A 27,709-nucleotide genomic window follows, 5' to 3' on the forward strand; every position below is an offset into this window, starting at 1 on the left:
TTTAAGTATTAGTGAAGAGAGTGGTAAAGGGCTCATTCTGGAGTAGAGGGGTCAGTGAAAAGTAATTGTTTACCCAGTAATGAGAAGATCTCTGTGAAAAAAGTCTAAGACTGCACACTTAGGACTGCTGGGAGATAGACAGATAGATTCATATATAAATACGAATCTTTACCATCCTCAGACAACTGCCACCTTGTTTGTTTAGGTTGTAGGGCTTGCATGAGGAAGGGTGTATGATAGATAACACTAAAAATGTTTGAGCCTTAGACCCAGTGAGTGATGAAGGGTGTCATTATTTAATATTCTCCTGACATTCACCTACCCCTTCTGCATCTGCAGATGTGACTGAGGACTTGGTTCTTTATATCACCCAGGGTTCATGAGGATTCTCTGGAGAAATTTCTTGCTGGTCTCACTATCAAGAAAGGGGGATCTTCTCTTGAGCAGTTTTGTTTTTGGTCTTGCATGTGATAGGACCTGGACTTTAGACAAGGCCTCTCTTTAAACTTGACTGCTAGAAATGCAGGAGACAAATTTTGGTCCCACTTTAGCAAGGGTATGGGACTCTATGAGATGCATTTATTTCAAATGATGTTCATTTTTGGCTCCATCTTCTGTGCCTTATTTTTCATTTCACACACTTCTTTTTGTAGGTTATGTGCTCTTGTAAGCTATCTTGAATTCTGTTTTAAGGACAAGGTAGCATATAAATATAAGGAAATATATAAATGAAATAGAGGAAGGCTTTAAGGGCCAGAACACTATGGCCGGGAAGACAACTATGACTGTGGCTAGAGTTATAGTCTGTGGCCGTGATAATGAGTATGTTATTAGGGCAGGGCAGCAGTGATCACAGGGAGTCAGACAGACCTCAGTCCAAGTCAGAGCTCTCTCTGCTGTTTATTAGTTGTATGATCTGAGGCATATTATTCTCTAAACCTTCATTTTCTCATCTTTACAACAGTGATCTCTTTGTATCAGGGAGGGTGGATTAAATGAGGTAATGTATAGAAAGCACTTAGTACAACCGCACTCAATCATTAGCTATTGAGATTATCAGCACTATCACCTGGACAAGCAGCGGGTGGGCCGCCCCTCTTGGCCAGGTCTTCTGCGCGCACTGACGTTGTATGAAAGCTGTCCCCACGTACGCCAGGCGGCCGCGTCTGGGCCCGATACAGATCACGCCTGCGGAGCGCACCTCCACATGGGCAGCCCTCGTCCAGGGCGCAGGGCACATGTCTACGGCCCAGTCCTGCAGACGGCTACCACGAGACCCCAATGCGCAGGTCAAGGCAACTTCACAACTGTCTTTCCGTTCCTTTCCCCTGCCGGACTCCGCGCTCTGATATATACAGGAGAGGCCCGCGAGGGGACAAGGCGTCCGCACTGCAATGCTCCGAGCAGCGGCCGCAGGCAGCGGGGTGGAGGCTGCGGGTCGGCTGCGGGAAAGGGGGTCCCATGGGAGCCGCTAGGCTCAGCCCGTTTCCCAACCTCAGGTGGAGGTCGCCGGGCACAGCTGCCCTGCAAGGCGCGGGTGTGGTAACTGGGAGCCTGCTCCTCTCCCTGAGACTTAACCCTTTGGCCAAGAGAGGTCGACGGCGGGCAGGGTGAGAGAACCGCGCAAGGCGCAGGGCCCGGGCACCCGCGGAGAGGGGGCAGGTTTCGGGGAAGAGCGGCGGGGCGCCGCACGTTTCCTGCAGCCGCCAGCATCAGCGTGTCAGGTGGTTGCCGGGCGGGTGTGAGCGCGCGCGCGAGGCAGAGGGGGCGCGCTCGCACAAACTTTGTGCCTGCGGTGCGCCTCGGTCGGGCTCGAGGGCGGGCGGGCGGGCGGGCGGCCGGGGCTACGAGGCACTGGGGGACAGGGCCGGCAGAAGGCGGCGGTGGCGGCGGCGGGGGCGATGCGCCGCGCCCCGCCGCGCTAGGTGAGCCGGCTTCGGGAGCGCGGGCCGCGGCCATGGGCACCCTGGGCAAGGCGAGAGAGGCTCCGCGGTGAGTAGAGGCGGCCGTGGCCCTCGGGAGCGCCTGTGTCCTTACTTGGGAAAGAGTCCCCTGCTCGCCGCCCCAACACCCCGAGGGAAGTTGAGGGCGAAGGGGGCCGGGGTCGGCCGGAGGGCCGGGACACCAGCGCGATGGGCGGATGTGTCTAGAGCGCACGGCGCGCTGCGCCCGGGGCTTCGGGGAGGGAGCTGGGGCTGAGGGGCGGTAGAGGAGCGGCCGTGAGGCCAGAGCTCTCCCAGCGAGATGTGCTAGGGCCGATGCTCTTCGCGGAGCTGGCGCCCTCCCGCCGACCTCCTCCCCCACATCTCCCCGCCCGGCATCGGGACTCCCACTCGCGGACTTTCCGCGCCGCCCGCACCTGCTGGGGCGCGGGGCTCCGGCTGCGCCACCTGGCGGCCCCACCCGGCCCTGCCCAGAACGGCCGAGGGAGCTTGCAGGGAGCCCGCAGAGGTGGCACCGCTTGGTCGCCCCTGCCCCACGGAAGTTTCCAGATCCGTGGGTCAGCGAAACATATCGCCTTCCGGATGGGAAGCTGCACTCGTCTCCCCCTCACTATGATTCTGTAGAGGGTCTTGGATAACAGAAGTTGAAGAAAGAGGGACAGTGAGTGAAAGGGCTTTTGGCCAGGCAGCTTTGAGTTTGTAGCCAAAGGACCAGAACTGGGCAACAGCATGAACAACGGCCTGGCCTCGGCGTAGGGGCTAGACAAATTGTGCACTTCACAACGCCATTCACATCGACACTGATGGGACTGTGCCTTGCACCACCATACCCAGTAGCGGCAGGAAACTTGCGATGCTGGGCTTCCCGTGCTTATAATCCCAGGAACGGAGGGTTCTTGGCCCTGTATGCACGCCCTGCCTCTCCCCATCCGGGTGTCCCCTGAGGGTCCACCACTGTACTTTGCACTAGATTCAGAAGGAGGAGTTCACTACATTAAATTGAGTATTATAAGGGGGAGAGGACGGGACTGGAAGGAATCCACACTAGAAGTCAAGAGAGTCACCTTCCACTGCAAAGAAAGTTGTGGAAGTTCCAGTTCCCTTACTCCATTTCATCCCTTACTTCATTTCATCCCTTACTTTTCTAGGCTGGATTTCATAAAAAGCTCAGCCTGAAACTGACCTCCACTGAAATACCTATGGCTGGAGAGGATTTCACCTAAACCAGTTCAGAGTTTTGACGGTCTCCTTCAGCAAACCTATGGGACTTTGGTCACTTTTAGGCTCAGAAAACACCTTCAAGTTAATTCGTTTCTCTCGGGGTTTTGTTTTTTTCATTTACAAGAAAACATTTGGCCACTGTTTTTTTAAATATGCCTTTACAGACTCAGAGGCCATTCATTCTATGGATTGTTAAAACACCCTTCGACCTGTCTATAATAAAGCATTTTATAAATCCTTGTCTACCCCCATTTCACCAGAAAAGGCAGAACGATTTGAGGATTTCTCACAAGGCAACCAGTTAAGAGACTGTACAGCAAGAAAGCCAGGTTTCCTAGCTATGATGCAAATAATTCCTGTCTTCTTAGAACTCTTAGGCTGCACTTTGACTTTTAATACTTTCTCTTCTCCCTGTTTTCTCATGCTGTAGCCCACTGAGTCTGTCTGGGCTCCATACCTGCCAGATTGCGTTTGGCACCCTCTCTTCCCTTTTACTACCCTATACTTTACCCTGATCCCTCCTGGTTCTGGTAAAAGCGTCAACCTTCAAGAATCCCCTCATGAAACAAAGTGGCTTCTCTTACTGGTGACACTAGGAAACATTACCAGAATTAGAAAACAGGGCGGGATTAGGAGCCTTGAATGGTCAATGTCACCAACCAAGAAAGAAAATGGAATTTTCCTTGGATCTGTAGCCACCTTCCCTCCACCCCTAGCAGAAAGAACTCTGTCTGTAGATAGAGCCTCTAGCTGTAGTTGCCTCTTCTCCAAGGTCTAGGGAGAAGTATTGTGAAAAGCCTGAGAGAAGGAGACTTCTACAATAAATGACTTTATTTTTTTTTAAATCTTACCCCTACTCGGCCTTTGGTGGAGGTCTTAATGGTGACAAAGGCAGCAGCCAGGACAGAAAGCTGAGTAATCCCAGCAGTGGCTATGTAGCCCAGGTGTAGAGAGTTGTTAGTGCTTCCAGGAAGGGAGAGGAGCCCACCTGGGGCGCAAGGCATGGGCCACAAGGGGCTGGCTTCTAGCCTGTCTCTGCAGTCGTGGCCAGGCACGTTGCTCTTCTGATTCTGAACCTCCACACCTATAGAAGAGGGGTTTGGAAGATGACGGTAAAGAGTCTGTGCAGCTCTAGGGACCTGAGGACAGTTCTGAGGGCCTGCAAAAGAAATATGGACTGAGATTCAGCCTTTACATTATCAGCTATGCTTTTGAAGGATTTTACTTTCTTTTTAAATTGAATTGACCTTTTCAGCCTCTCTGTGATGGTCTAGTACTAATCCTCATGTTGTGAAATGTGCAGAGTTCCAAGCACAGTAAATATTTATTAAATGAATAAAGCCAGAGAGGTGCTGGGTACAAATCTCGGGTTTATTATATATGAGTTTTATAACCTTGGCTATGTCATTTACCCTTTTTTAGATTCAGTTTCAGCATCATGAGATGGGGATAACATCCTTCTGGGCTGTAAGCCTTAAGACAGGGTCAGTCCCCAGCACAGTACCTGCCATAGCATAGGTACTCAATTCATGTCGCCATTATTATTTTGTTTTTAGAGACTGATCCAATTCTGCGGCTATCACAGGGCCTGTTTGAAAATCAATTATGGTCAGAAACCTGAGTCCTGTACCACCGACTTGATCTTTCAGGAATTACTGCCTAGGGTTAGCAGATGCCCAATAACCAGTTGTTGATTCAATTTCACTGGACCTGCACCAGGTCAGAATAGAACTGAGCGGCCACTGCAGACCAGTGCCCTGGAGCTAGTTTGAAACAACCTGAAGGGCCAGGGTGCCCCTGCACAGGTCTGGCTGTGTACTGAGTGGCCCCATAGTTCAGTTACACACCATCTCTTAGCAGGCTGATTTCCCAAAACCCACATGTGCCTAGCATTTTGTTTTGATCTGAGCACTTCCTCAGCCCCTTTGGTTGAGATTATATCATGTCAAAGCAGCTTTCCCAGATGCTCTCCCTCAGACTGCCTCTTTCTCCTCTGAGAACATCATGCTTCTTACTCTTGACACTCATAGAACACTTATTTAACATTTATATGGCTTTTCATTATCTCAGTCTGATTCCTCAGCTGTATTTTTGTATTAAGGAACTTCTAGACTACTGTTATGTAACAACAGCAACTAGTATGTAATGAGTATATAAAGTACCCTCACCTAGACGATCTCACTGTGGTCTTCTCTGGCCAATCACAATGCCTTACTCATAGAATAAGCACTTAGAGATTAATTGATGCCATTATGCATTTATCATAATATGTAGTGAGTAAAGTTGCACTTCTGAGATACGTTTTTTTCCTTTTTCTCTTTGCTGCTTTGGTAGTAAACTACAAAATAACCAAAGCCACAGTAGAGAGAGGAGAATTAACTAAATGCTTAGAAGAGTTACCAGCAACACTCATCACTAGTAAACCAAAAAAGATTACAGATATGGATCTGTGTGTGTATGTGTGTTTTTTAATGGAGAGGACAGTAAACTTCCCAAATCATTTTGCAAAATGACTTGTACCGATGAGGTCACGACCAAAGATAGAGCTGTGTGTGAGTAGATGAAAGTCCATTGGACTCTTAACGCCATTTCTAGATCCAAACTTGCCCTTTTACAGTGAGTTCTGGAACAACGCTCTCACAGCTCTGCTTTCTGTTTTAATCATTAAGGACCCAAGTAAGGATTTGAAAAAATGATGTTTAGTAACAAAAATGACTCATAATGGTTACCTGTATTATCAACCATGAAAAACAAGATCTTAAAACTAAAAGATTTGTAAGAAAAGCAGGACTCACTTAAAATCTAAACACCACCATCATCACCCCTCACTTCCTGCACTTGGGTTCTCAGTCTTTGACTTCTCCCTTAAGGTCCTTAACGATGATTCTGAGGCTGCCTGACCTTGTGTGGTATCTCAGGTATTGCTCAAGATTAATGAAGTTAGCCAGAGATGATCTCGCACTCCCGACCTCAGGTGATCCACCTGCCTCGGCCTCCCACGGTGCTGGGATTACAGACGTGAGCCACCATGCCTGGCCAAAGTTAGCCAAAGATGAGACCAATGTAAACAATTTTTACGATTCAATCAGTGGCTTAGTAGCTGAAAAAATATATATATTGCTGGGAGCTAAGGACTGTCAAGATAGTCTTGCCTCTGGAGCCCATTCCCCTTCAGGAACTGGGAGACAGGAGGACAGAGCAATCCTAATGCCAGCATGAAGAGCCCTAGTTGCAACCCTGAAATCTCACCTTTGCTGGGGAGATGTCTCTTTAACAGCCAACCAGTCGTTTGGTGCATTTGCCAAGTGGGAGGGGTATGGCTTCTGTCAGCCCAACTCCTGAGATTAATTGTCTTATCTCCATTCCCTTCCTCTCCAATCTGCCTTCAGAGCGTGGAGCTGCCAGTTTGTCCCCTCACTGCCTTCTCTTTTCCCCCAGGAAACCTTCCCATGGCTGCAGAACTGCCCCTAAAGCAAGACTAGAGGCGAAGCCAGCCAACAGCCCCTTCCCCTCCCATCCCAGCTTGGCCCAGATCACCCAGTTCCGAATGATGGTGTCTCTGGGACATTTAGCCAAAGGAGCCAGCCTGGACGATCTCATTGACAGCTGCATTCAATCTTTTGGTAAGTTGGCTACCTGCCCACAGGCATAAAAATCACTATCTTACTTTGTTCTTCCTTTAAAAGTGCTTTACAGAACAGCAATCTAGATTGTATTTTGGCTTTAAAAATAGCTTTTGAGCTTTTGAAATGTTGGAGACAGTCTGCAGAGCCTATGGCACATGACTATGTGGGTGTAATAGGTCGTGATGAGAAGTGCAATTTTAAAGTGCGAAAAGTTACTGAGGAGAGTTTGCATTTCCATTTTTCTCAGGATGGAGGTTTTTCTTGTGATGAAAAATATCATAAAAGGATATTGTGCATCTGGTACTTTGAGACTTTTCCGTCCTTGCCTTCTTGGGGCACATAAAGACTGTTACATGCAAACTTTGTTATCAAACAGAAATTGGAATCATTTGGAGGAATAAAGTCTCAGTAATTCCCCCTTGCAATCTGGAGGGCAGATGTGATGGAATAGGAAAGGACTGGGTAAAGCCAGGAGGTTTGTGACGAGAAGACATTGGTTAATAAATGTTGCAGTGCAGGGTCAAGGGACTGGGAAATAAATGTGGACACACATTTCAGATGCTGCACTCTGTCAGCACCTTTGCTCACCGTGAGAGAGACACGTTTGTGCAGCTGTCAAGTATCTGAAAAGATTTTTTTTAAAATGTTATAAGCATGATTTATTTTTGGATTTTTATTTGTGAAACAGTGATTGAAAAGTACTAAATATTTCCTCCCAAAACATGATTAAAATTGATGGATTTCAATGAAATCATTGGATTCAAAGATTTCCAGCTTTGTGTTCCCCCTGTGGGCCCCTTTTTATATCCCTCCATCTCTCGCCGTGAAGCAGAGGAGCCTGTGTGGCACAGCTCAGACATACCAACCCCCGCCAGACTGCCCCAACCCTGGGAGCCTCCTGGGAAGCTAAGGGAGGCTTAATCAGACCCTAGGCAGCTCGAGATCCATGAGATCTCAGAATGACGGACTAGTGGCTGTGTGTGTTAAGTGCTTGCTCAGACCTTATGTATAGAATCGGGGGAAACACTCGACAGGTTAAGGATATTCATTTAGTACAATTTAGTACAGCATTGAACAGTTTCAGCTATTTCAACATTGGTTTAAAGTAATGCTTCTCAAATGTTAGAGTGTCAGAATCACACATGGAGGCTGTTTTTTGTTTTTTTGGTTTTTTGGTTTTTTTTTTTAACACACGTTGCTGGGCCCCACCCCCAGAGTTTCTACTCCAGTAGGTCTGGGGTGGGGCACAAGAATTTGCATTTCTAACAAGTTCCCAGGAGATGCTGATGCATCTGGCCCAAGAACCATACTTTGCGAATCACCGCTTTAAAGTGCTGTTTGTTGTAGACTTTAACTTGGAAAAGAGGAAGGTTTTTTAGTATGACTAGTTTAGCATTACATTTTCATTAGATTTCTCTTTGTTTTATACTTCAATCTTATTTTACACTTTAATCTTTCAGTTAAGATGAATTTTTGTGAGCAGAATGAATGGCTTTCTATTTCAAAATAATCTCCTTAGAAAGTGTGCTGCAAGGAGATACACGAGAGGACGTTGGAGACTGGGGCGGCACGGTTGATGTGGGGCCATTGTTCATCACGTACTCCACTCGCACTTCCTTCCCAACTCGAAGAAACTGCAAAGTTCCTTACACCATTTCAGCAGTCAGATTTACTCGGCTTTAGCAGGCTGCTGTGACTATTTCCTGAATGAGGATTTTTCTTCTTTCTGTTTCACTATCGAAAAAAGAGGGACCAGAAATATGTTTATCATGCCATCTTCCATCCTCATGCCTGTGGTGCAACTGCTGGCTTAGTTCAAGACTGTTTTTCTAATCTTCAGATAATTCATCAACCTGAAAAATACATGACTGATTCTGAAGTCCTTACCCCCAAAATAACCAAGCCTAATTCAGTCCCCTGAACAGACCCTCCAAAGGCAGCGGCAATAGATTATGTTCTGGAATATGTTGAACTGAAAAGAGTGGCTTAAAATCCCAAAGCCGTAAAAGTCCTATTGAGTCTAGTAGTCTTTTGTCCGTTATCAAGTAGCATTGATTAAGCCCTTAGTTGCGTCTGACACTGTGCTAGGCAGTACTCAAGAAGAACTACAGGCCGGGCGCGGTGGCTCAAGCCTGTAATCCCAGCACTTTGGGAGGCTGAGACGGGCGGATCACGAGGTCAGGAGATCGAGACCATCCTGGCTAACACAGTGAAACCCCGTCTCTACTAAAAAATACAAAAAACTCAAAAAACTAGCCGGGCGAGGTGGCGGGCGCCTGCAGTCCCAGCTACTCGGGAGGCTGAGGCAGGAGAATGGTGGGAACCCGGGAGGCGGAGCTTGCAGTGAGCTGAGATCCGGCCACTGCACTCCAGCCTGGGCGACAGAGCGAGACTCCGTCTCAAAAAAAAAAAAAAAAAAAAGAAGAAGAACTACAGCGACCAAACTCCCCCTTCCACCAGAGCTTACAACACCTGAGAAACATACTGTTCAGGAAACACATATATATACACACACACATACAAAGGACAGGGCATATATATATATATATATATATACACACACACACACACATATGTATACAAAGGACAGGGTGATAAATACCAAAGACATGCAGGAAGAATAAGTTTTTGTACCATGTAGAGTTTGAGTAAGTGCACTTCATGGGTGAGGACGTAGGTCAAGGAGAACGGCCACCATTTGTTGAAGTCCCTCACGGGCCATGGGAATGCTGCAGGAAGTTAGTAAGGTAAGATCTCAAGGTTTTGTGTATTATGTACTGCAGAGTTTCTCATCACAGTACATGACAGAGGCAGAAAAGACGCTGTGTCTGGAAGGAACAGAAGCCAGCACCTTTTGTCTGTCTCTCTCCTTGCTCTTTGGTTATCAGTTGACCCGTCTATGGGGCTGGGGCATGGAAACTGCACTGCAGAGGAAATGGAGCCAGGAATCAGCAGCAGACTTTATGACAGAAAAGCCCATAGCAAAATATGTGCATGTGCTTCCGTAGGTCTCTTTAAGAGGTGATCTGACAATAGTATGGAGTGAGGCTAATGCTTCTCCTGAAGCTTATCTTACTGGTTATTGTCTCAGGTTTGTATAGAAAAGTGTTGCTTTAGGTTAAAGCAATCTAGCTAGCTTTTTGTTAATGAGTTTAGATGTCTTCTCATTTTAAACCCATGAAAAACTGTACAGAAGTGTGTGTTGGGGGGGAATTATTATCATCATTTTTTTTTTTTTTTTTTTTGAGACGGAGTCTTGCTCTGCCGCCCAGGCTAGAGTGCAGTGGCCGGATTTCAGCTCACTGCAAGCTCTGCCTCCCGGGTTCACGCCATTCTCCTGCCTCAGCCTCCCGAGTAGCTGGGACTACAGGCACCCGCCTCGTCGCCCGGCTAGTTTTTTTGCATTTTTTAGTAGAGACGGGGTTTCACCGTATTAGCCAGGATGGTCTCGATCTCCTGACCTCGTGATCCACCCGTCTCGGCCTCCCAAAGTGCTGGGATTACAGGCTTGAGCCACCGCGCCCGGCCTATCATCATTATTTTTAATGTTGCTACTCTTTTGCCTCAGACCCTAATTTCAGGCACTCCACCCAGCAACCTGAATGAAAGAGGGAAAGAAACTATTTTAAAGAGAGAGACTGAATAATTGTTAATTTAGTTTCTACTGCCTCTCAACCTCACCTTCTTGCTTTCAGGACGTTTGAATTGGCTACAGCTGTGCTGTCCAATGCACTAGCCACATGTGGCTATTTTCATATACATTTCAATTAATTAAAGTTAAATGTAAGATTTAGTTTCTAAGCCTCACCAACCATAGGTGAAGCGTGCAATAGCCACAAATGGCACCTACTGTTGAACAGAGGAGAGAGCATTCCCATTGTTGCAGAAAGTCGGTTGGATAATGCCGGAGAGGGTAGATGGTTGTCTCAAAGGAAAAAAGAATAGATTTTCTGCAAACTGTGGGATTTGCATTTTGCTAGCATTTCTAGATAAGAGTCTGAATATTGCTTAAAGCATCATGGGCATCCAGAAGTCTCACTGATGGCTATCTCTTTAGCATTATTAACCATTAATTACCACCCACACTGTTCTCAGAAGAAGGACTTATATTGCTTTTAAGGGCAGTGGCCAGTACGTGTAAATTAAGAGCACTTTCGAAGGCCTCTAGCAAGCCTCTCGGTGTCACATACAAGGTTAGAGATCTGTGACTAGAAACTTAGGCCTTGAGTCATAGTTCATTGCTTTAACCATGAAACAACCCACTCCCGCCTTCTATTCTAATCAGAGGTCATGCTTTACATTCTCAGCATGTTATTGCTAGTTAATCCCCTCTTCAGCTGAGCATAATGAGGCGAATCATCACAACCTGGTCACACTTATGTCAAATATATGTGAATCACACCGTCTGTTTCAGAGGTAGAAAAGACCTATGAGATCATCTGGGCTTTTACTTTTTTTCTCTTTGTAAGAGGGCTGCCAGCATTTGGGGCCAAATGGAGGGCTTCAAATGTCGAATTCACAAAGCTCTTTCCTTGTCTCTCTCTCAATGCAAGACAACTTCTGACAGCATCAGAAAGAAAACTGCACACCTGCCTCAGAAAGGACCACACACACACACACACACACACAACTCCACCCTAGCAAGCAGACCTCCTACTCCCAGTGAGATGTGGGAAGAAACTCCATGTTTCATCTTACCTGTTAGTGTGAAGGGAAATGCTTCCTAATATCTTCTATTTATGGACTGTCTTATTTTTTCTTAGAGTTCCATTTGTATTGATTTTCTTTTATACTGAGAACAGCTCTGAAATAGGTCAGATATTACTCTCTCCATTGAACAAACAGGAAAATACACCTTTGAGAATTGAAAGAATTTGCCTTGCACCCCCAGTCTCAAGAGAGGATGTGCTGCCTCTCTTCTCCTTCCCCTACCCCTAGCAGCCACTTGCAACCTGGGTTGGAGCAAGCCTGGATCTCTCTCCTACTACAGGCCTTCCTACACTCAGGGGAGACCTGCATGCCACATAGGACAGGCCTGCACGCAGCGCCCACCCTTCTACAGTCCTGCTGTCTCCCCAGTTAGAAATGAAACTCCATTCAATGTAAGAAACATTGATTGGACCCCATCTCTATACCAGGTGTCTGCCTGATATTCTCTAGTGAGCAAAGTGAATCAGTGAATTCCTGTGTGAATTGTACTAATGCTATCCAAAGACCTTCCAAACTAGAACTACCCCAAAACTAATAGGTGTGTTTTCTCCACCATGGAGCAGTTGGATATTAAAAGCATTTCACAGGCCTCAGCTTATTGAAAGTAAAACATTCCATCTGTTTTTAAAATTGGAGCCACAAAAGGCAAACACACACTCAGGGCCATAGCCCTCTCCGTGACAAAGGAAAGATTAGGTGTTTCTTACCACTCTGCAACTTGGTCTGTGCACCAAAGCAAGGTGCCCAGAGGGCAACAGGGGCATAAGACCAGAAGCCAAGGGCCATGACGTCATTGGGCATGTAGACCTCACAACAGGCAACACCAAGGAACAAAGTCAGTTGTAGTGTCAGGAAGGGGCAGAAGCCTTAGCCCCTGTTGATGACAGGCCCTGTGTGAAGAACACAGTTCTCCCAGAGGCCTCCTCAGTGGAACCCCCCAGTCGCTGGTAGTCGTGGCTACAGGATGTCACGTGTAAAGGATGGTCCTCGGAGGCACTTGCATCCTGAGGCTTCTAGTCATCAGAGCAGCTCCCAGGCTGCTCTTAGCCCTCTAGAATGCATTAGCATTATTATAAGACTGGACACTATTTATTGCAAGGAGGCCTTTGCTGCCTCTTTGATGAGCAGGCATCACCAGTGCGCCACGCTGGTCTGCCCTCTCATGAGCATGAGTTTCAGTGACTGCCCGGCCTGAGAAAGGAGGAGATGGGAAATCCCCTTCACTCACTCATAGCTGTGCTCTCCTGCTTGGCAGTGTTTGTTGCAGGCCACGCTGCAGAGAACAGCGGCAATGCTTATGCGTGAGTTAGACAGTGTCTCAGGAGTTCTGAGCAGTTCATTCAGTAAAGCCATCCAGAGAGGTGAGTTTTACTGCTGAGAGAGCTGGAGACAGACAGACAGTGGACAGACAGTAGTTAAACACTTATCGTGGACTCTGTAGGGTCCTGAGCCTTTACCTGACTTGACCCAATTAATCCTCCCAACCACCCTATGAGGCGGTTGTTATTTTGCTCCTTTAGCTAATAGAGAATTGAAGCTCGGGGAAGTTAAATGACCTGTGGAAAGTGGTTCAGCTCATTAGTGAGAGCTGCTGAGATGTGAACTCTGGTCAGTCTTCCGCCGAGGTTCACGTTCTTTCTGCTGTTCCAGAGATTCTCCAACTTTGGCGTGAGGAATACTCACCAGGGAGTGTGGTGAGCATTCAGATTCCTCACAGTCAGCCCCAGAGATTGCCATTCAGCCAGCAGTCACTGGTTTTGATGGAGGTGACCCATGAACGGATGTCGAGAAATACTGTCGTGTAGCACACTTGCTTCCTGAACATCCCAGATCATTTTCTCAGGTGTCGTAGGAAAACCTGAAGGGCACAAATCTCCAGGGAGGCAATAGAGCATATAGGTTTTTCAGCTATGTGAACTAGAAAAAGCACATGGTGACGCCAGCCTCTTGGAGATCCCTAAAGCAATCCAGCCAGATCTAATGAGATCCCTGCCTAAGAGCAGGTCTGAAACCCTGGGAGCCCTTCTATCAAATTTTCCTGCATTCCTGTCTCTTCTCAACTGCAGTGAGCCCCCTACAACACATCCAGCCTGTCTTTTGGCCATGTAAATAGAATGTGGATGTCGGTTACAACTACAGTTTGATTCTTGCATTCCGAGGCCACGTTCCTAGTGTAGATTTCCACCTTTATTCAACACTCCAGTTTCCGATGGTGCTGGGAGGGTCTACTCTGTAACACATGCCAGTCCCCGTGGGTCAGAGAGCTACAGTAGTGGTTTAGCTGGGGAGGAACCGGGGAGTGCTTTCCCTGAGTACTTACCCCAGAGTGCTACTTTGGCAACAGATTATCTAACGCAGTATGTTGACCTGAAGTTTATGAAGTCTGTGATGAAAACACATTGGGAAACTGTGTGAAAGCAGAAACAGTCTTTTCAGTAATTGACAGAAACAGCTGTGTTGGACCCTGAGACCCCTGGAGAAGGTCATCTACCGTTCGGGCCCCAGCCACAGCCCACCTGCTGATGTTAGAACTTGTCCACTTCTGCCCAGAACAATTACAGCTGCTGGATCTGTGTCTGGTTCTGGACTTACAGTGAGCTTCGGCTACAACCTAGTTGGGGTTGCCCTAGAGTGGCTGGCAGGAAAAGAGTGAGAATGTAAACAGGGCCGGCTTCCTGGGCACGCCACCTCTGAAGGCCCACAGGTTCCCATGCTTGATTTAATGCTGTCACAGTCTTGAAATTTTTAGTAATTTTTGAATAAGGGGCCATAATTTTTAATTGCGCTGGGTCCCACCAACTATGTAGTCAGAGGTCTGTGTAAGAGCCACAAGACCAGAGGGCAAAAATAATTTGCCATGTGTTGAAGACACATAGAATGATGTGGATTTGTGTCTTAATTTCTTTCTTCATAGAAAGATGCAATTGTGAAAAAAAAATTATTTCTATATCTCCTAGCAGTGGTGTGCTGGGCTGGCTCATACCAGCTCACAAGAGTCGATTGTTAAATTTTCAGGAATTTTGCAAGCTAGCTGTTAAACACAACCATGATTGAAAATTAAGTTATATACACTAACAGATTATATTAAAAACGAAGATAAGAAATACTCAAAACTCACCACTTCCTAATTCATGACTACGTTTTACTGTTATCTTTGCTTTTGAGGTTATGTCTGTTGTGTCTACCTGGTACAAATGCTATATAATGGTATGCTAGCATGCATCTTTTCCCAGCTCCGTGTTCAGTGAAGTCATGTTAGTAGCTTGTTAGAAGTCTATTGTGAGTATTTACACCATGGAAATCAACAAACACTACTAATCAGGGCTTCCTTTTCAATCCCTCCCCTGGAGAGCCCATTGTTAAACATTTACAAGCATGCCACTGTCTCCCAGATACAGAGGGTGCTTACATAACCAAATGTTGAGGTGGGAAGGGACCCTAAAAGCTGGGATTTCTATTTTTTATCTCTTAATTAAGAGAAAGTAATAATTCTGCCATTATTTTGCTGCTTTCATCTATGTATCGTATGAAACAACCTCTCCGTGTGTTCTTCAAAGGAAAGGAGTAATGGACCTTAGAGACAAGGAAATCATATATCAGTGCGGTTGAAAAGTTTTCTTAAATAAGTGACAGTGGAACATGAAAACAACATGAGAGATTCTCATTCTGAAGTCAAAGTTAGTTTGTGTTTTTGTTGTTTTAATTCACCTCTAAAATCTCTCTCAGATTAACCAGCCTTCTGACCTGTTTCTGACCAACCCTCAATTTTGTGAACTTTTGTTCTTCGTGTATTATATGCTATCTCTATTTTGATTTCTGATTCCATCTGCTAAATCATTTGCCTTCATTACCCACTGCATGGTAACAGGCACTATTGGTGTATATAACCAAGCTTTTGTTGAGTAGTTTTCATAAGTTTGTTTGCCTACTGTATTTCCAGTTTTATGAACGGTCTGTTCATATCCTTTGCCTACTTACCACTTGCTGCTTAATGCTTTTATTATTAGAGGTGTGCAAAAGCTTTTTATATAAAAAGCTGTTAACTCTTTGAATATCATTTACTATAGGCGTTTTTTCCTGTTCTCATTTTCATTTTTATGTTGGTTTTGATATTGTCACGTATAGAAACTTTGTATTTTTATGTATTTAAATTTGCCCATTTCTATTTATCTTTTTAAAATTCTAAATCTTAAAAAGAATCCCTCTTCCAAAGATTTGATTAATAGTCCATCATCATTTTAATCACAGTTTTGCTTAATTCAGTGTCTAATTCCATATCATACGTTGTTGTGGATGATCAATACAAGCTTGTCAATAAGTTATGGCTGGCAAAAAAGAAGCCTTCAGTTTTGTTTCTCAGATTGTCATTTCCTTAAAACCACAGTGCTTGGACTGGTGACTTTGTAACTCACAGCCTCCGTTTCCCCTCGCTGTGATGCCACTGAAATGATTTCCCAGACTTAAAGCGTCTGGGAGAAGGTGTAATAGCGGTCTCCATCATGATATTAAACTTGAAGAAAGTTCTTCAGGAATTTGCATATTTTAAGAATGTGCTTTTGGGTCTATTTGAAGAGTCAGTATTCTTAGGATGGAGTCTTAGAAACCCCACCAAATTTTTAACTCAGTCTTTAAAAATTATTAATATAGACTGAGTGTTTCTTGTTCTTACATAGACTTTGTGGTAAGATAATACATAAGATCAACCACTAGCATAGACTTTTAAAATATTAGTAATAGCTAACTTTTGAGCATTTGCTATGAATACCACAGTGTTTATGTTAATATTTTACATATGTAATCTCATTTAGTTCCCACTATTTTATAAGTTCTTGTATTTACAAAGATCTAACTCTCCCTCAGCATTTATACTTACTTTATAAATGTTAATAACTTTTAAAATTATTCATGTTCACCATAGAGAACGTAGAAAATACAGACTGACAAAAAGAAGAAAACTACAGTTACCCATTTTACCATCAAGAGCGTGATAGGCACTATCAACATTCTTGGGTGTGCCTTTCTTGATTCTCTTCTATGGATACTTAAATGTATTATAATCACATTGACTTTTTGATAATAAACCCACTATAACTTTTTGCTTTCCATAATTTATATCTTAAACAATTTTGATCTTGAAATATTATTATTATTTATAAAGAGGTATGCTAGCACACAAGGTTGCTCTTCCATTTTAAAATTGATTTTTTAAAAATAATTCTGCTTATTCCCTTCAAATATAGGACATAAAAGTGAAGGTTGCTTGGCAACTGAAATGATAGTAATGAGGAATTAAAAACATTACAAGAAAAGAAGAGGACTCAGTTCTTTTCAATGCTACATGCTAATTGCAGTAACTATGGCTGATTACAATTGTAATAAATGAAGGAAACACAAAACTTCCATTAAAAATTCATGATGTGAACTTTTTTTTATTTTGTAGTATAGTGAAAGTGAGATGGGGTTTGTTGAAGAGAAACTTTACTTTCAGAAACAAGAAAAGATCTTTTGTCTATATTAACTTTTTTCTTTTCTTTCCTTTTCTTTTTTTTTTTTTTTTTTTTTTTTCTTTTGTGACAGAGTCTCACCCAGGTTGGAGTAAGGTGGTGTGATCTTGGCTCACTGCAACCTCTGCCTCCTGGGTTCAAGCAATTCTTGTGCCTCAGCATCCTGAGTAGCTGGGTGTGCACCACCAGAGCCAGCTACTTTTTGTATTTTTAGTAGAGATGGGGTTTCACCACGTTGCCCAGGCTGGTCTTGAACTCCTGAGCTCAAGAGATCCACCTGCCTCGCCCTCTCAAAGTGCTGGGATTACAGGCATGAGCCACTGTGCCCAGCCTATTAACTTTCTAAGGGAATATTACGAAGTTAGCCACTGGGTGAGATACATAGCAGAAACACAGAGATGCCACAATTTGGTACATGTGTCATTCTTCAGCAGCACAGAAGAGATGGTGGGCAGTGGTGTGAAGGAAGCCATGTTGTCTAATTTTTTTTTTCCCCCAAAGAGTGGTCAAGGGCCCTGGAGAGATTGCTAAGGTTCTTACTAGAGCCTTCAAGCAGAAGATGCTGCCTAGGATGGAGATGTACTTAGAAGGACACCAGTGATTCACTGAAATGGGCAAAGGGAGTAGAGACTAGAGGGAGAAGAGGGAAGCAGAGGAGAAGAGGGAAGCAGGGATTGCTGGTTTTGTAACAAAAGAAAGAATGCAGTCACCAGAGAAGTAAGGCAGTTGGGGATGAAGCCATCCAAGAATTTATCAAAGGTATATCCTTGCCAGAAAGTGAGGATTTCTAGTTGGAGGAGCAAATGGAGCTATGTCTGTCTCCTCTTCACTGATCTATCTGAAGCATGGTATAGGACTTGGTTTTGTAGTCTTGTGAACAGCTTCATTTTTAGGGGGAACCCGCAATATTCAGGAAGCCAAGAAGTGTCTCTGTTAATCATCTATGAGTCTATCTTGCTGGCATATAGTTATAGATTGTGGAGCATCCTTAAATCTGATGAGCAATGAATCATTGGTTAATTTTGGATTCACTTATTAAATGCCAAATGCATAGGGGCTTTTTCACACTCCCTGCCCTTCCTCTTTCCCAGTTCACGAGCACCACAATTGGATTCCGTATTTACTTCATCCAAACCTACCTTGGTAGGTTCACCATTTACCTCCAGTCCTGGGGAGTTCAGGCCAGACTGTGAGTTACTGCTATTTCTGAGGGGCTGCCTCCCAGATGAGAGCCATAAGACCCTCGCCTCTGGCCACTGGACTCAGTCTTCGTTTATTGTCAAGGATGAGCACTTGGTCTCAGGAATGGATGCTGGGCTCCACATGACTGTTTGGCCTTGCTTGAATCGCTAAAGGAAAAGCTCCCTACATTGATTATGTCTGTGATCCCTCCACCCTCTCTGTCCCCAGTGCCTAAGAGTCTCATTACCTTGTCAGCAACTACCAGGGTCTACCTGAGATGGTCTAAGCTTCATTTAACTGAGAAAGTGCACCCTCAAAATTTCAAGGAAAAATGATGGAGGAGGACCCTCTGGATTAAAAGAGACTTAAAAGACATTTTAACCAGTCCTAGTATATGAACCTTCTTTCTAACAATCGTGTGTGTGTGTACACATACACACTCGCAGGAGTATAGATGGATCCAGATCTTCTGTATGCCGATGGTTGTTGTAGCTGACTGAGTGCATGGAGGTCCCTTACGTTGTTTTGCTCATTATGGTATATATGCTTATAATTTTCCATAATCTTTTTTTGAAACAGGGTCTTGCTGTGTCACCCAGGCTGGAGTTCAGTGGTGCCATCTTGGCTTATTTCAGTCTCTGCCCTCCCCAGCTCAAGTGATCCTTTCACCTCAGCCTTCTGAGTAACTGGGACTATAAGCATGTGCCACCATGTCTGGCTAATTTGTGTGTGTGTATGTGTGTGTGTATTTTTTTGTAGAGACAGGGTCTCACTATGTTGCTCAGGTTGGCCCCAAACTCCTGGGCTCAAGTGACCTGCTCGCCTCAGCCTTCCAAAGTATTGGGATTACAGGCATGAGCCACCGCACCCGACCTCTAATAATATATTAAAATTAAAAGTGTCCTCAAACCTAGGAAAAATAGATGATTTAGGATTACAAAAAATTCAAACGGATTTTAGGAAATTTCTCTAAATTTTCTTAGGTGGCAAAATAGAGTGACTGTGTCTGTTTTAAAGAAGGGAGAGGAAAATAAAGAATGAAAATGGTTACTTTGGTTACGCATCATGAAAATAATTCACCTATGTCATGTACTTGACACCTTATGACACTGCCCATTCACCAATCAGCGCTGAGATGCTCAATTCCTGGATATCCAAAAAGACAAAAAAAAAAAAAAAAAAAAAAAAAAAAAAAACCCTGGCAACTTGTAATTGTTAATGCTACTGTCAGAGGCAGGAGTTGGAGTTGAGTAAGTAAGAGAATGTGATACTCTCCTCCCCACCCCATCCCACCCACACACACAGTTTTGAGCAGGGAAATGCCATGACTGTGGCACAGCTAATTTCAGCAAGCGGTGAAAAGATGATGGAGGCTATGTCGCATGGCAGTCTTGGAAATCCAAAGCTGAGTCTGCCGTTTACCACATGTGGGTCTTGTTTGCTCATCTTCATTATGGAGAATAATGGTAAAAAATTGTAAAGGCGGTTTTACTTTGGGTGCAAATTTAACAAGGTCGTCTTAGTTTGAGTTTTCCCAGGAGCAGATCCTGAGACAAGGATTTTTAAGTACAAATAGTTTACTTTGGAAGGTGGTCCTAGGAAAAACTGGTAGGGGAGTAGAGAAGGCAGCTCTTGGAGGGTGCATTAACAAGTCACAACTCTGGGAGTCAGAGTAGAAGGCTCTTTTCAGACCAGACTTATTCGAGGGAAAGGAGCTGGAGTATTGACGTACCAAGTCCCATCGGTCATTGGTTGAGGGCTGCTTTTAGAGGGTGTTAAGTTTCCAGCACATTTGGCCTGCCCTGCACACAGGTAGGAGTGTGAAGGGCTTCCAGAAACCTCTCAGGCTGGTGGAAGTTGAGCTGGCATGCATTACAATGGTAAGGTCTGAGAGTATGCATGTGGGAACTTACAGGCTCTGTTACGAAGTCAAAAAGTAAATGTTAGATGGGCAAATATAGGCTACATGAAAATCCAGATAAACAGATTCAAAGCTAGTTTATAGTCATACTCAAAGTGTATACATATAGATATGAGTATTGAAGGACGTCCTTCTGTAGGTGAACCATTTATGAGTGGCTCTGGACATTTTCTTCAGATTTAAACACAAGCTGTGTTTTTGGTTAGACACACTGGGAAATAGTATAATTAAGTAAGTCAGAATTCAGGAATGTGAATAACAGCACAAAGAACTTAGGCAAACAAGACTTCAATAAAAATAAACGTAAAGTCTTGCACTTAAGTTTAAAAATAATGCTTCCTATATGTTCTGGATGGGGGGGAAACTGTATTAATTGTAGTTCTTATGACAAATATCAAGAGATTTTAGTAGATTATAAATTCAGCATGAGTCAGTAGTGTCATGTGTCTTCCCCAAAATATTAACTTTCCAAAAGTTAAAATAATTAGAGATTGCATCAATAGAAATAGCCTTTCCATTTTAAGGGAGTAATACCTCCATTCTATTCTGAGGTCCAGTCCCAATGCTGACACATAGTAACTTTATTCCCTTAACAAGTGTCTTAGGGCCGGGCGCGGTGGCTCAAGCCTGTAATCCTAGCACTTTGGGAGGCCGAGACGGGCGGATCACAAGGTCAGGAGATCGAGACCACCCTGGCTAATACGGTGAAACCCCGTCTCTACTAAAGAATACAAAAAGCCGGGCGCGGTGGCTCAAGCCTGTAATCCCAGCACTTTGGGAGGCCGAGACGGGCGGATCACGAGGTCAGGAGATTGAGACCATCCTGGCTAACACAGTGAAACCCCGTCTCTACTAAAAAATACAAAAAACTAGCCGGGCGACGAGGCGGGCGCCTGTAGTCCCAGCTACTTGGGAGGCGGAGGCAGGAGAATGGCGTAAACCTGGGAGGCGGAGCTTGCAGTGAGCTGAGATCCGGCCACCGCACTCCAGCCTGGGCGACAGAGCCAGACTCTGTCTCAAAAAATAAATAAATAAATAAATAAAATTCCCTTAACAAGTGTCTTAATGTTTCTAAGACTGTTTCTATCAACCTGAAAGTTAGTAGATACTTCCCCTGGATTGTTTTGAAGTAGGTATCTTACTAGAAAGTTAGAATTTATGGCCCCACATGGTGGCTCATGCCTGTAATCCCAGCACTTTGGGAGGCCGAGGTGGGCGGATCACGAGGTCAAGAGATGAAGACCATCCTGGCCAACATGGTGAAACCCCGTCTCTACTAAAAATACAAAACTTAGCTGGGCATGGTGGTGCATGCCTGTAGTCCCAACTGCAACAGAATACTTGGGAGGCTGAGGCAAGAGTATCGCTTGAACCCAGGAGGTGGAGGTTGCAGTGAACCAAGATTGTGCCATTGCACTCCAGCCTGGTGGCAGAGCACAACTCCGTCTCCAAAAAAAAAAAAAGAATGTAAAATGTTATTAAAATTCCATTGCGCAGTAGATACTCAAAAACAGTAGCAATCACTATTAGTATAGACCTGTTAAGTGTTAGCATATGGCTTTTTCAGGTTAATAATGCAGCTTGCCAGAGGATCCAAAATCACATCATGGAGATACAAGATGGTTGGAAGAGCTGTGTCAAAAATTACCAGAATGGTGTCATAATAGACACTAACAGCTATGAGCCTAGAAGATAGTGTTATAATTTAAAATTTTACATGAATTTGAGCTATATTAATGCAGTGTTCAATAAGGAAGACCTGAAAAGTCTCTCGTTTTTCAAAATATTAATCAGGACAATGACAGATATCCAACCAGAACTATATTTGGGAATTTATTAGAAATAATATGGAGTATTTCATATATCTAAAACACAGGAAGAGTACAGGATGCCTGCAGGCCTTAGGAGTGCTTGAAATTAGGGACTGTAATACTTTTAGGAGACTACTGCATATGTCCTGTGTATGTATGTGTCTCTTCTCTGACTTGCTTCTCTCCGCTTGTCAGCTCATCATTTTCTTTCACTGAAGATTTGTTTTCTACATGGCACTAACAGCTGTAAATCATGCATCTCTTGCCATTAGAGATTTAATATTTTTTTTTCCTCAAGTTCAGTGAAAAAAAAAAAAAAACTGCCAGGGAAGAACTTTGATTGGTTTAGATTTGGCCAGGTGGCTACTACTTGAATGAATTAACTGTGGCCACAGGGTTGGGGTCATTTAATAATCCAGCATTTCTGTCTAAAACCACATGACAGAATTTGGGGAAGGAGCATTTCCTAAAGGAAGACTATTGTGCTGGGCATACAAAGCAGTATCTGTCATGACCAAGATCTGACCAAACACTAGGGTGCAGCATGCTATTAGATTCAAGTTTAGTTTCTTTAAGATGGGAATGGAAAGGCTAGAGAGAGTGCAGAGGAGATAAATAGTTAAGAAATTATACAGAAATAACATCTGTGAGGATATAAGATGGCAGAACCTGAAAAGAAGACAAATAAGTGGGTTTTCCCCTTTGTTTTCTTAATAAACATATGTATGTCTCAATAGTAATAACCACGGAAGAGCTAGCATGAGTTATTTACCTTCAGTGGGACATATAAAGGGTAAACAAATTTAAATCTACCAAAGAACTGGGACTTCCCATAAAAAAAATTAAACATCAAAACGAGAACTTTCATTTCTGACCATAGTGGAATACTGGTTATTAGAATTATTTTCCTGCTCTAAACAGCTGTGGAACTGGACAAAATATGTGAAGCAACTATTTTTGGGTCTTGGAAAACAAGACAGACATGTGATTGTGGATAAAATAAAAAGATGTGAGATGAACTCAGAACTCCTGTTGGCTTTCTGCCTGAGAGCACTTTACAAATCATGGTACAGGAAATTGGAGCCCAGTGAGCAGCATCTTGCCTTGCAGAGTATCCTAGTTCGTTTTCTGCTGCTGCAACAGAATACCACACTGAGTAATTCATAAAGAGATTTATTTGACTCACGATTCTGGAGGCTGGGAAGTGTAAAATGAAGGGACCACATCTTGTTATATCATAATGTGGCAGAAGGCATCACATGGAGAGAGAGAGCTTGCGAGACAGAAAAAGGGGGCCAAACTCCCAAGGTAACTAACCTTCTCCCAAGATATGGAGTTAATCCATTCATGAGGGTGAACCCTCATGACCCAGTCACCTCTTAAAGGACTCACCTCCTAATACTGTTACAATGACAATATTAAATTTCAACGAATTTTGGAGGGACATTCAAACCACAGCACAGAGAGAACAGTTTGTGTTCAGAGATTCTTGGATGGCTGGCATTTGTGGAGTAGCATACAAGAGAGAAGGTATTTCCAAAGACTAAACTATGCATGGATAGAATGAGACTCTTTGACCACTAATAGTTACTGGGGGTCTTTGAGTTAAAGGAGGTCTCATAGCAAATAATGCAGTTCCAACCAGCCAAAGTGGAGTGATAAAACACTTTCGGCATTCAGGTGGGACGTGAAAAAGACTGCAGTGTAGGAGTTGGGCTACTTTAGCCCTCGAATATGAGCTAATCTTGACTCACCCTAATGAAGCCTAAATCTGAGCTTCAACAGGATTAATTTAAGGTCCCATGAATTAAATACCACTATAAGGGAACATATTAATAATTCAAATTATCAATATTGCACTCACAATGCCCAGCATGTAACAAAAATTATAAGACAGAAAAAGAAGCAGGAAAATGTGACTCATAACCAGAAGGAAAAAGATCAATAGAAATGAACTCAGAGATGACACAAATGTTGGAATTAGTAGATACAGAATTTAAAGCAGCTATTATAAATAAACATGTTGGAGGATTTAAAGTAAGATGCATAGATGTAAGTAAAGTAAGATGACCTTGGCAGAGAAATTGCATCAATAAAAGGAACCAAGTGGAATTCTAGAACTGAAAAATAAAATATACCAAAAAGAAAAATTAACTGGATGGGCTTAATACTACAATGGATGCGGAAAAAAAAATAAAAAGAAAGAAAGATCAGTAAGGTCAAAGACAGGTCAATATCTCAGAGAGAAAAGGCTGAAACAAAAAAAAAAAAGACTAGAGTTTCAGATGATGTAATCAGAGTTTATATGGAAATGAAAGGACCTGGAATAACCAAAATCTTGAAAAAGAATGAAGTGGAAAATTTACGCTGTTTTCAAGACTTAATATAAAGCTATAGAAATCAAGTCCATGTGATACACATATAAGGACAGACAGACATATCAGTGGTACAGAATAGCACGTTCTGGAAGAAATCTACATATGTGGTCAGTTGATCCTCAACAAAGGCACCAGAGCAGGTTAATGAAGAAAGGAGTGTCCTTTCAACAAATAGTGATGGAACAAATGACAGTCATGAAAAAAATGAACTGTGACCTGTGTCTCACACCATACACAAAAAATGAGACGAATCAGATGACCTAACTACAGATAATGTTAACCTGAATGTAAAGTTAAAACAATAAGGCTTCTAGAAGGAAATTTAGGACAATATTTTTGCAAACTTAGGGTATTTTTTTAGACAGGACACAAAGGACTAACCATAAATAATATATTTAACAAATTGAACTTTATAAAAATCAAAAACTTCTCATCAGATATACCATTAAAGAAATATGGTATTTTTTGGAATTAGTAGATAGAGAATTTAAAGCAGCTATTATAATAAATAAATATGTTGGAGGATTTAAAGTAAGATGAATAGATGTAAGTAAAGTAAGTAAAGTAAGATGACCTTGGCAGAGAAATTGCATCAATAAAAGGAACCAAATGGAATACTAAATACTAAATCTGGCTCACACCAGATTGATTTCTGATCATGCTTTTGAAATTAGAATTAATCAAGCCCCACCAAGGAGTCTGTAATGTAGGCAGGCATCAAATCATCTGTGTTAAGTACTTCCCTTGCATGTTGCCCTGAGAACAGGTGAAAGACTTCACTGCTGATTTCTGAAATTGGAAGGGTCTTCATGAGGTCATATAGTATAGCTTGTAGATCTACTCCAGGGCAAGGATGAACTCAATGGTCTAAAGCAGTCTAATCAAACTTGATCTGATCCCTTGGGAGCTTTTTAAGAATGCAAATTCTGTGCTCCATCCCTGGATCTCTTGATGGAGTAGGTATTAGGTAAGGCCTTGGAATCTATTTTGAGTTCTGTTGGTAGTTTTTTGTTTGTTTTTTTGTTTAGGCCAGTCAAGTGAAGCAGTGAGAGTGGAGAAGAAATAAAGAAACCTGTAACTGGTTGTGATCAATTAGTTGTAAACACCACTGCAGTCAGACCAGTTTTTGTTTTGCTTTTGTTGTTATTTTTTAGTTTAGTGTGTTGTTTGTTTGAGACAGGGCCTTGCCTCTGTGTCACCCAAGCTGGAATGCGGCAACAGTATCAGCTCATTGCAGACTTGAACTCCTGGACTCAAGTGCCCATCTTGGCCTCCCAGAGTGCTGGGATTATAGGTACTTAATGGGTGAGCTGCCACCCCAGGCCCAGCCTTAGTTTTGTTGGTAAGCTACTCAGGAAGTCTTGAAAAGTCTTACCTGCATCTCAGTCGGTCAGAATCTGACCCTTCCTTCAAGGCCCATCTCAAATGCTACCATCTTTATGAGGGTTTAGTCATTTCTTCCAGTCAAATCTGACTTTCCTCTTCCTCTGAACTGCCCCAGTGTTTACCTCCCTCTAGGCTCTGACTGTACCCTGTACTGCAGTATTGCCTGTAGCTTCTTCAGGCTGGGACAGGGTGCTTATTGTATCTGCAATCCCACAGTACCTATCACAGTGCTCTTTGAGCAAAGAACTCTGGTCTTGTGATGAGAAAAGCCAAGCCTAGAATGCCAACTCTGACACTTGATGGTATTATTATCCATGGGTTAGTGATTTATCCAGGGGTGACATTCAAAATATTTATGTATATATATGTATGTATGAATGAATGAATGACAGGGTCTTGCTCTGTCGCCCAGGCTAGAGTGCAGTGGCACAATCATGGCTCACTGCAGCCTCGATCTCCCTGGCTCAAATGATCCTCTTACCTCAGCCTCCCGGGTAGCTGGGACCATAGTCATGAGCCACCATGCTGGCTAATTTCTTTTTATTCTTAGTAGAGGTGAGGTCCTGCTATGTTGTCCAGGCTGGTCTCAAACTCCTGAGCTCAGGCCATCCTCCCGCCCCAGCCTCTCAAAGTGCTGGGATTACAGGCCACCACAGCTCACCTTCAAAATATTTAACCAGCATGGCACATGTCCCATCAGTCAGACACCAGCTGGACAGGCTGGGGAGTAGCCCTGTCTTTATGCCTTTCTCGTCAGTAAAATTGATACAGTCCCTACCCACCTCACAAGGTTGTCATGATGGTCAAATGAGATAATGCATGTGAAAGTACTCTGTAAAGTACAAAGTGTTATGCAAATGTAAGTCAGGGTTGCCTGGTGGTATTTCGAGTGCCCGTGGGTGGGGTTGGTTGCCCAGCCTTCAGCATTGTCTTATGGTCTGCTCTGCTCTGCTCAGAGCAGTCTCCCAGGAGCAAACCAAGGAGAGTTGTTGAGTAATTGAGCAGGACACTGCAAATCTGAGAAATCCTGGAATCAACCTGTTAGGTCCTAAGGAAACTCAGAGTATCAGCTCCTTCAAGGATGGCCCCTTTTTAGGCCTGAAAAATATCAATGTTTCAATATATATATTTTGGGAAAGCTAAATAAAACAAAAACCTAACAAAGCTTTTTGAATTTTAACCTAAGTTTTCCTCACTTAAGGACACCTTGTTCTGTTGCACAATGACCTTGAAATTCAGGATCCTTAAAGATATCTGGGCATCTCAGACTCATCTGATTGTCACCATATGGCAAGGAGCTGCTCCGCCTAGATCTGTAAATGGAGTTAAATGCCAGAGACATTAACATAGATTAAAGGCGGGGCCGGGCGCGGTGGCTCAAGCCTGTAATCCCAGCACTTTGGGAGGCCGAGACGGGCGGATCACGAAGTCAGGAGATCGAGACCATCCTGGCTAACACGGGGTGAAACCCCGTCTCTACTAAAAATACAAAAACTAGCTGGGCGAGGTGGCGGGCGCATGTAGTCCCAGCTACTCCGGAGGCTGAGGCAGGAGAATGGCGTAAACCCGGGAGGCAGAGCTTGCAGTGAGCTGAGATCCGGCCACTGCACTCCAGTCCGGGCAACAGAGCGAGACTCCGCCTCAAAAAAAAAAAAAAAAATAGATTAAAGGCACAGTCTAAATCTTAGTCCCTGCTTTGTCCCTATAGTTTCTTGCCTCCTCTTTTTACCCTTTTACTTCCTTAAAAACTGTCTTAATTTCCTCACCATCGCCTTCCCATATGCCCTTAGGTCTCCAGATCCTGGGGATGCAAATCCTTAGCTACTTCTCTCTTCCAAATGCATTTCACCCTTTCCTCATATTCAGTGCCCAGTTACTGTTTTGTGTTTATCGGTAGTCGCCAGTCAGTGTCAATGTTTGTTCTTATATGCTTTGATTTAAATGAAGGAAATGGCACCAATGTAGTGTGTACAGCAGAGAAGTAGAGACTGTAGGGAACAGATAGAAAATAGACACGACCTTTTAAT

The 27,709-nt window shown here is 43.8% G+C and overlaps 1 protein-coding gene across 3 annotated transcripts in view; it reads left to right on the plus strand.

Moving 5' to 3' along the window:
• The first annotated feature begins 1,775 nt into the window (after positions 1 to 1,775).
• The window catches only part of RASGRP1 (RAS guanyl releasing protein 1), a 78,225-nt gene continuing 52,291 nt past the window's right edge, over positions 1,776 to 27,709 (plus strand). The window contains exons 1-2 of one of the 3 annotated variants that reach the window (XM_023230235.2): positions 1,776 to 1,992; positions 6,603 to 6,787. In XM_023230235.2, coding sequence (XP_023086003.1) covers positions 1,958 to 1,992; positions 6,603 to 6,787 — 220 coding nt within the window. In that variant the 5' untranslated portion in view covers positions 1,776 to 1,957. The remainder of the gene's footprint in view (positions 1,993 to 6,602; positions 6,788 to 27,709) is intronic. The other 2 variants (XM_026456345.1, XM_023230236.1) reach the window with 2 other exon arrangements.

The sequence above is a fragment of the Piliocolobus tephrosceles genome, chromosome 6 (assembly GCF_002776525.5).
Source record: "Piliocolobus tephrosceles isolate RC106 chromosome 6, ASM277652v3, whole genome shotgun sequence".
Lineage (NCBI taxonomy): Eukaryota > Metazoa > Chordata > Mammalia > Primates > Cercopithecidae > Piliocolobus > Piliocolobus tephrosceles.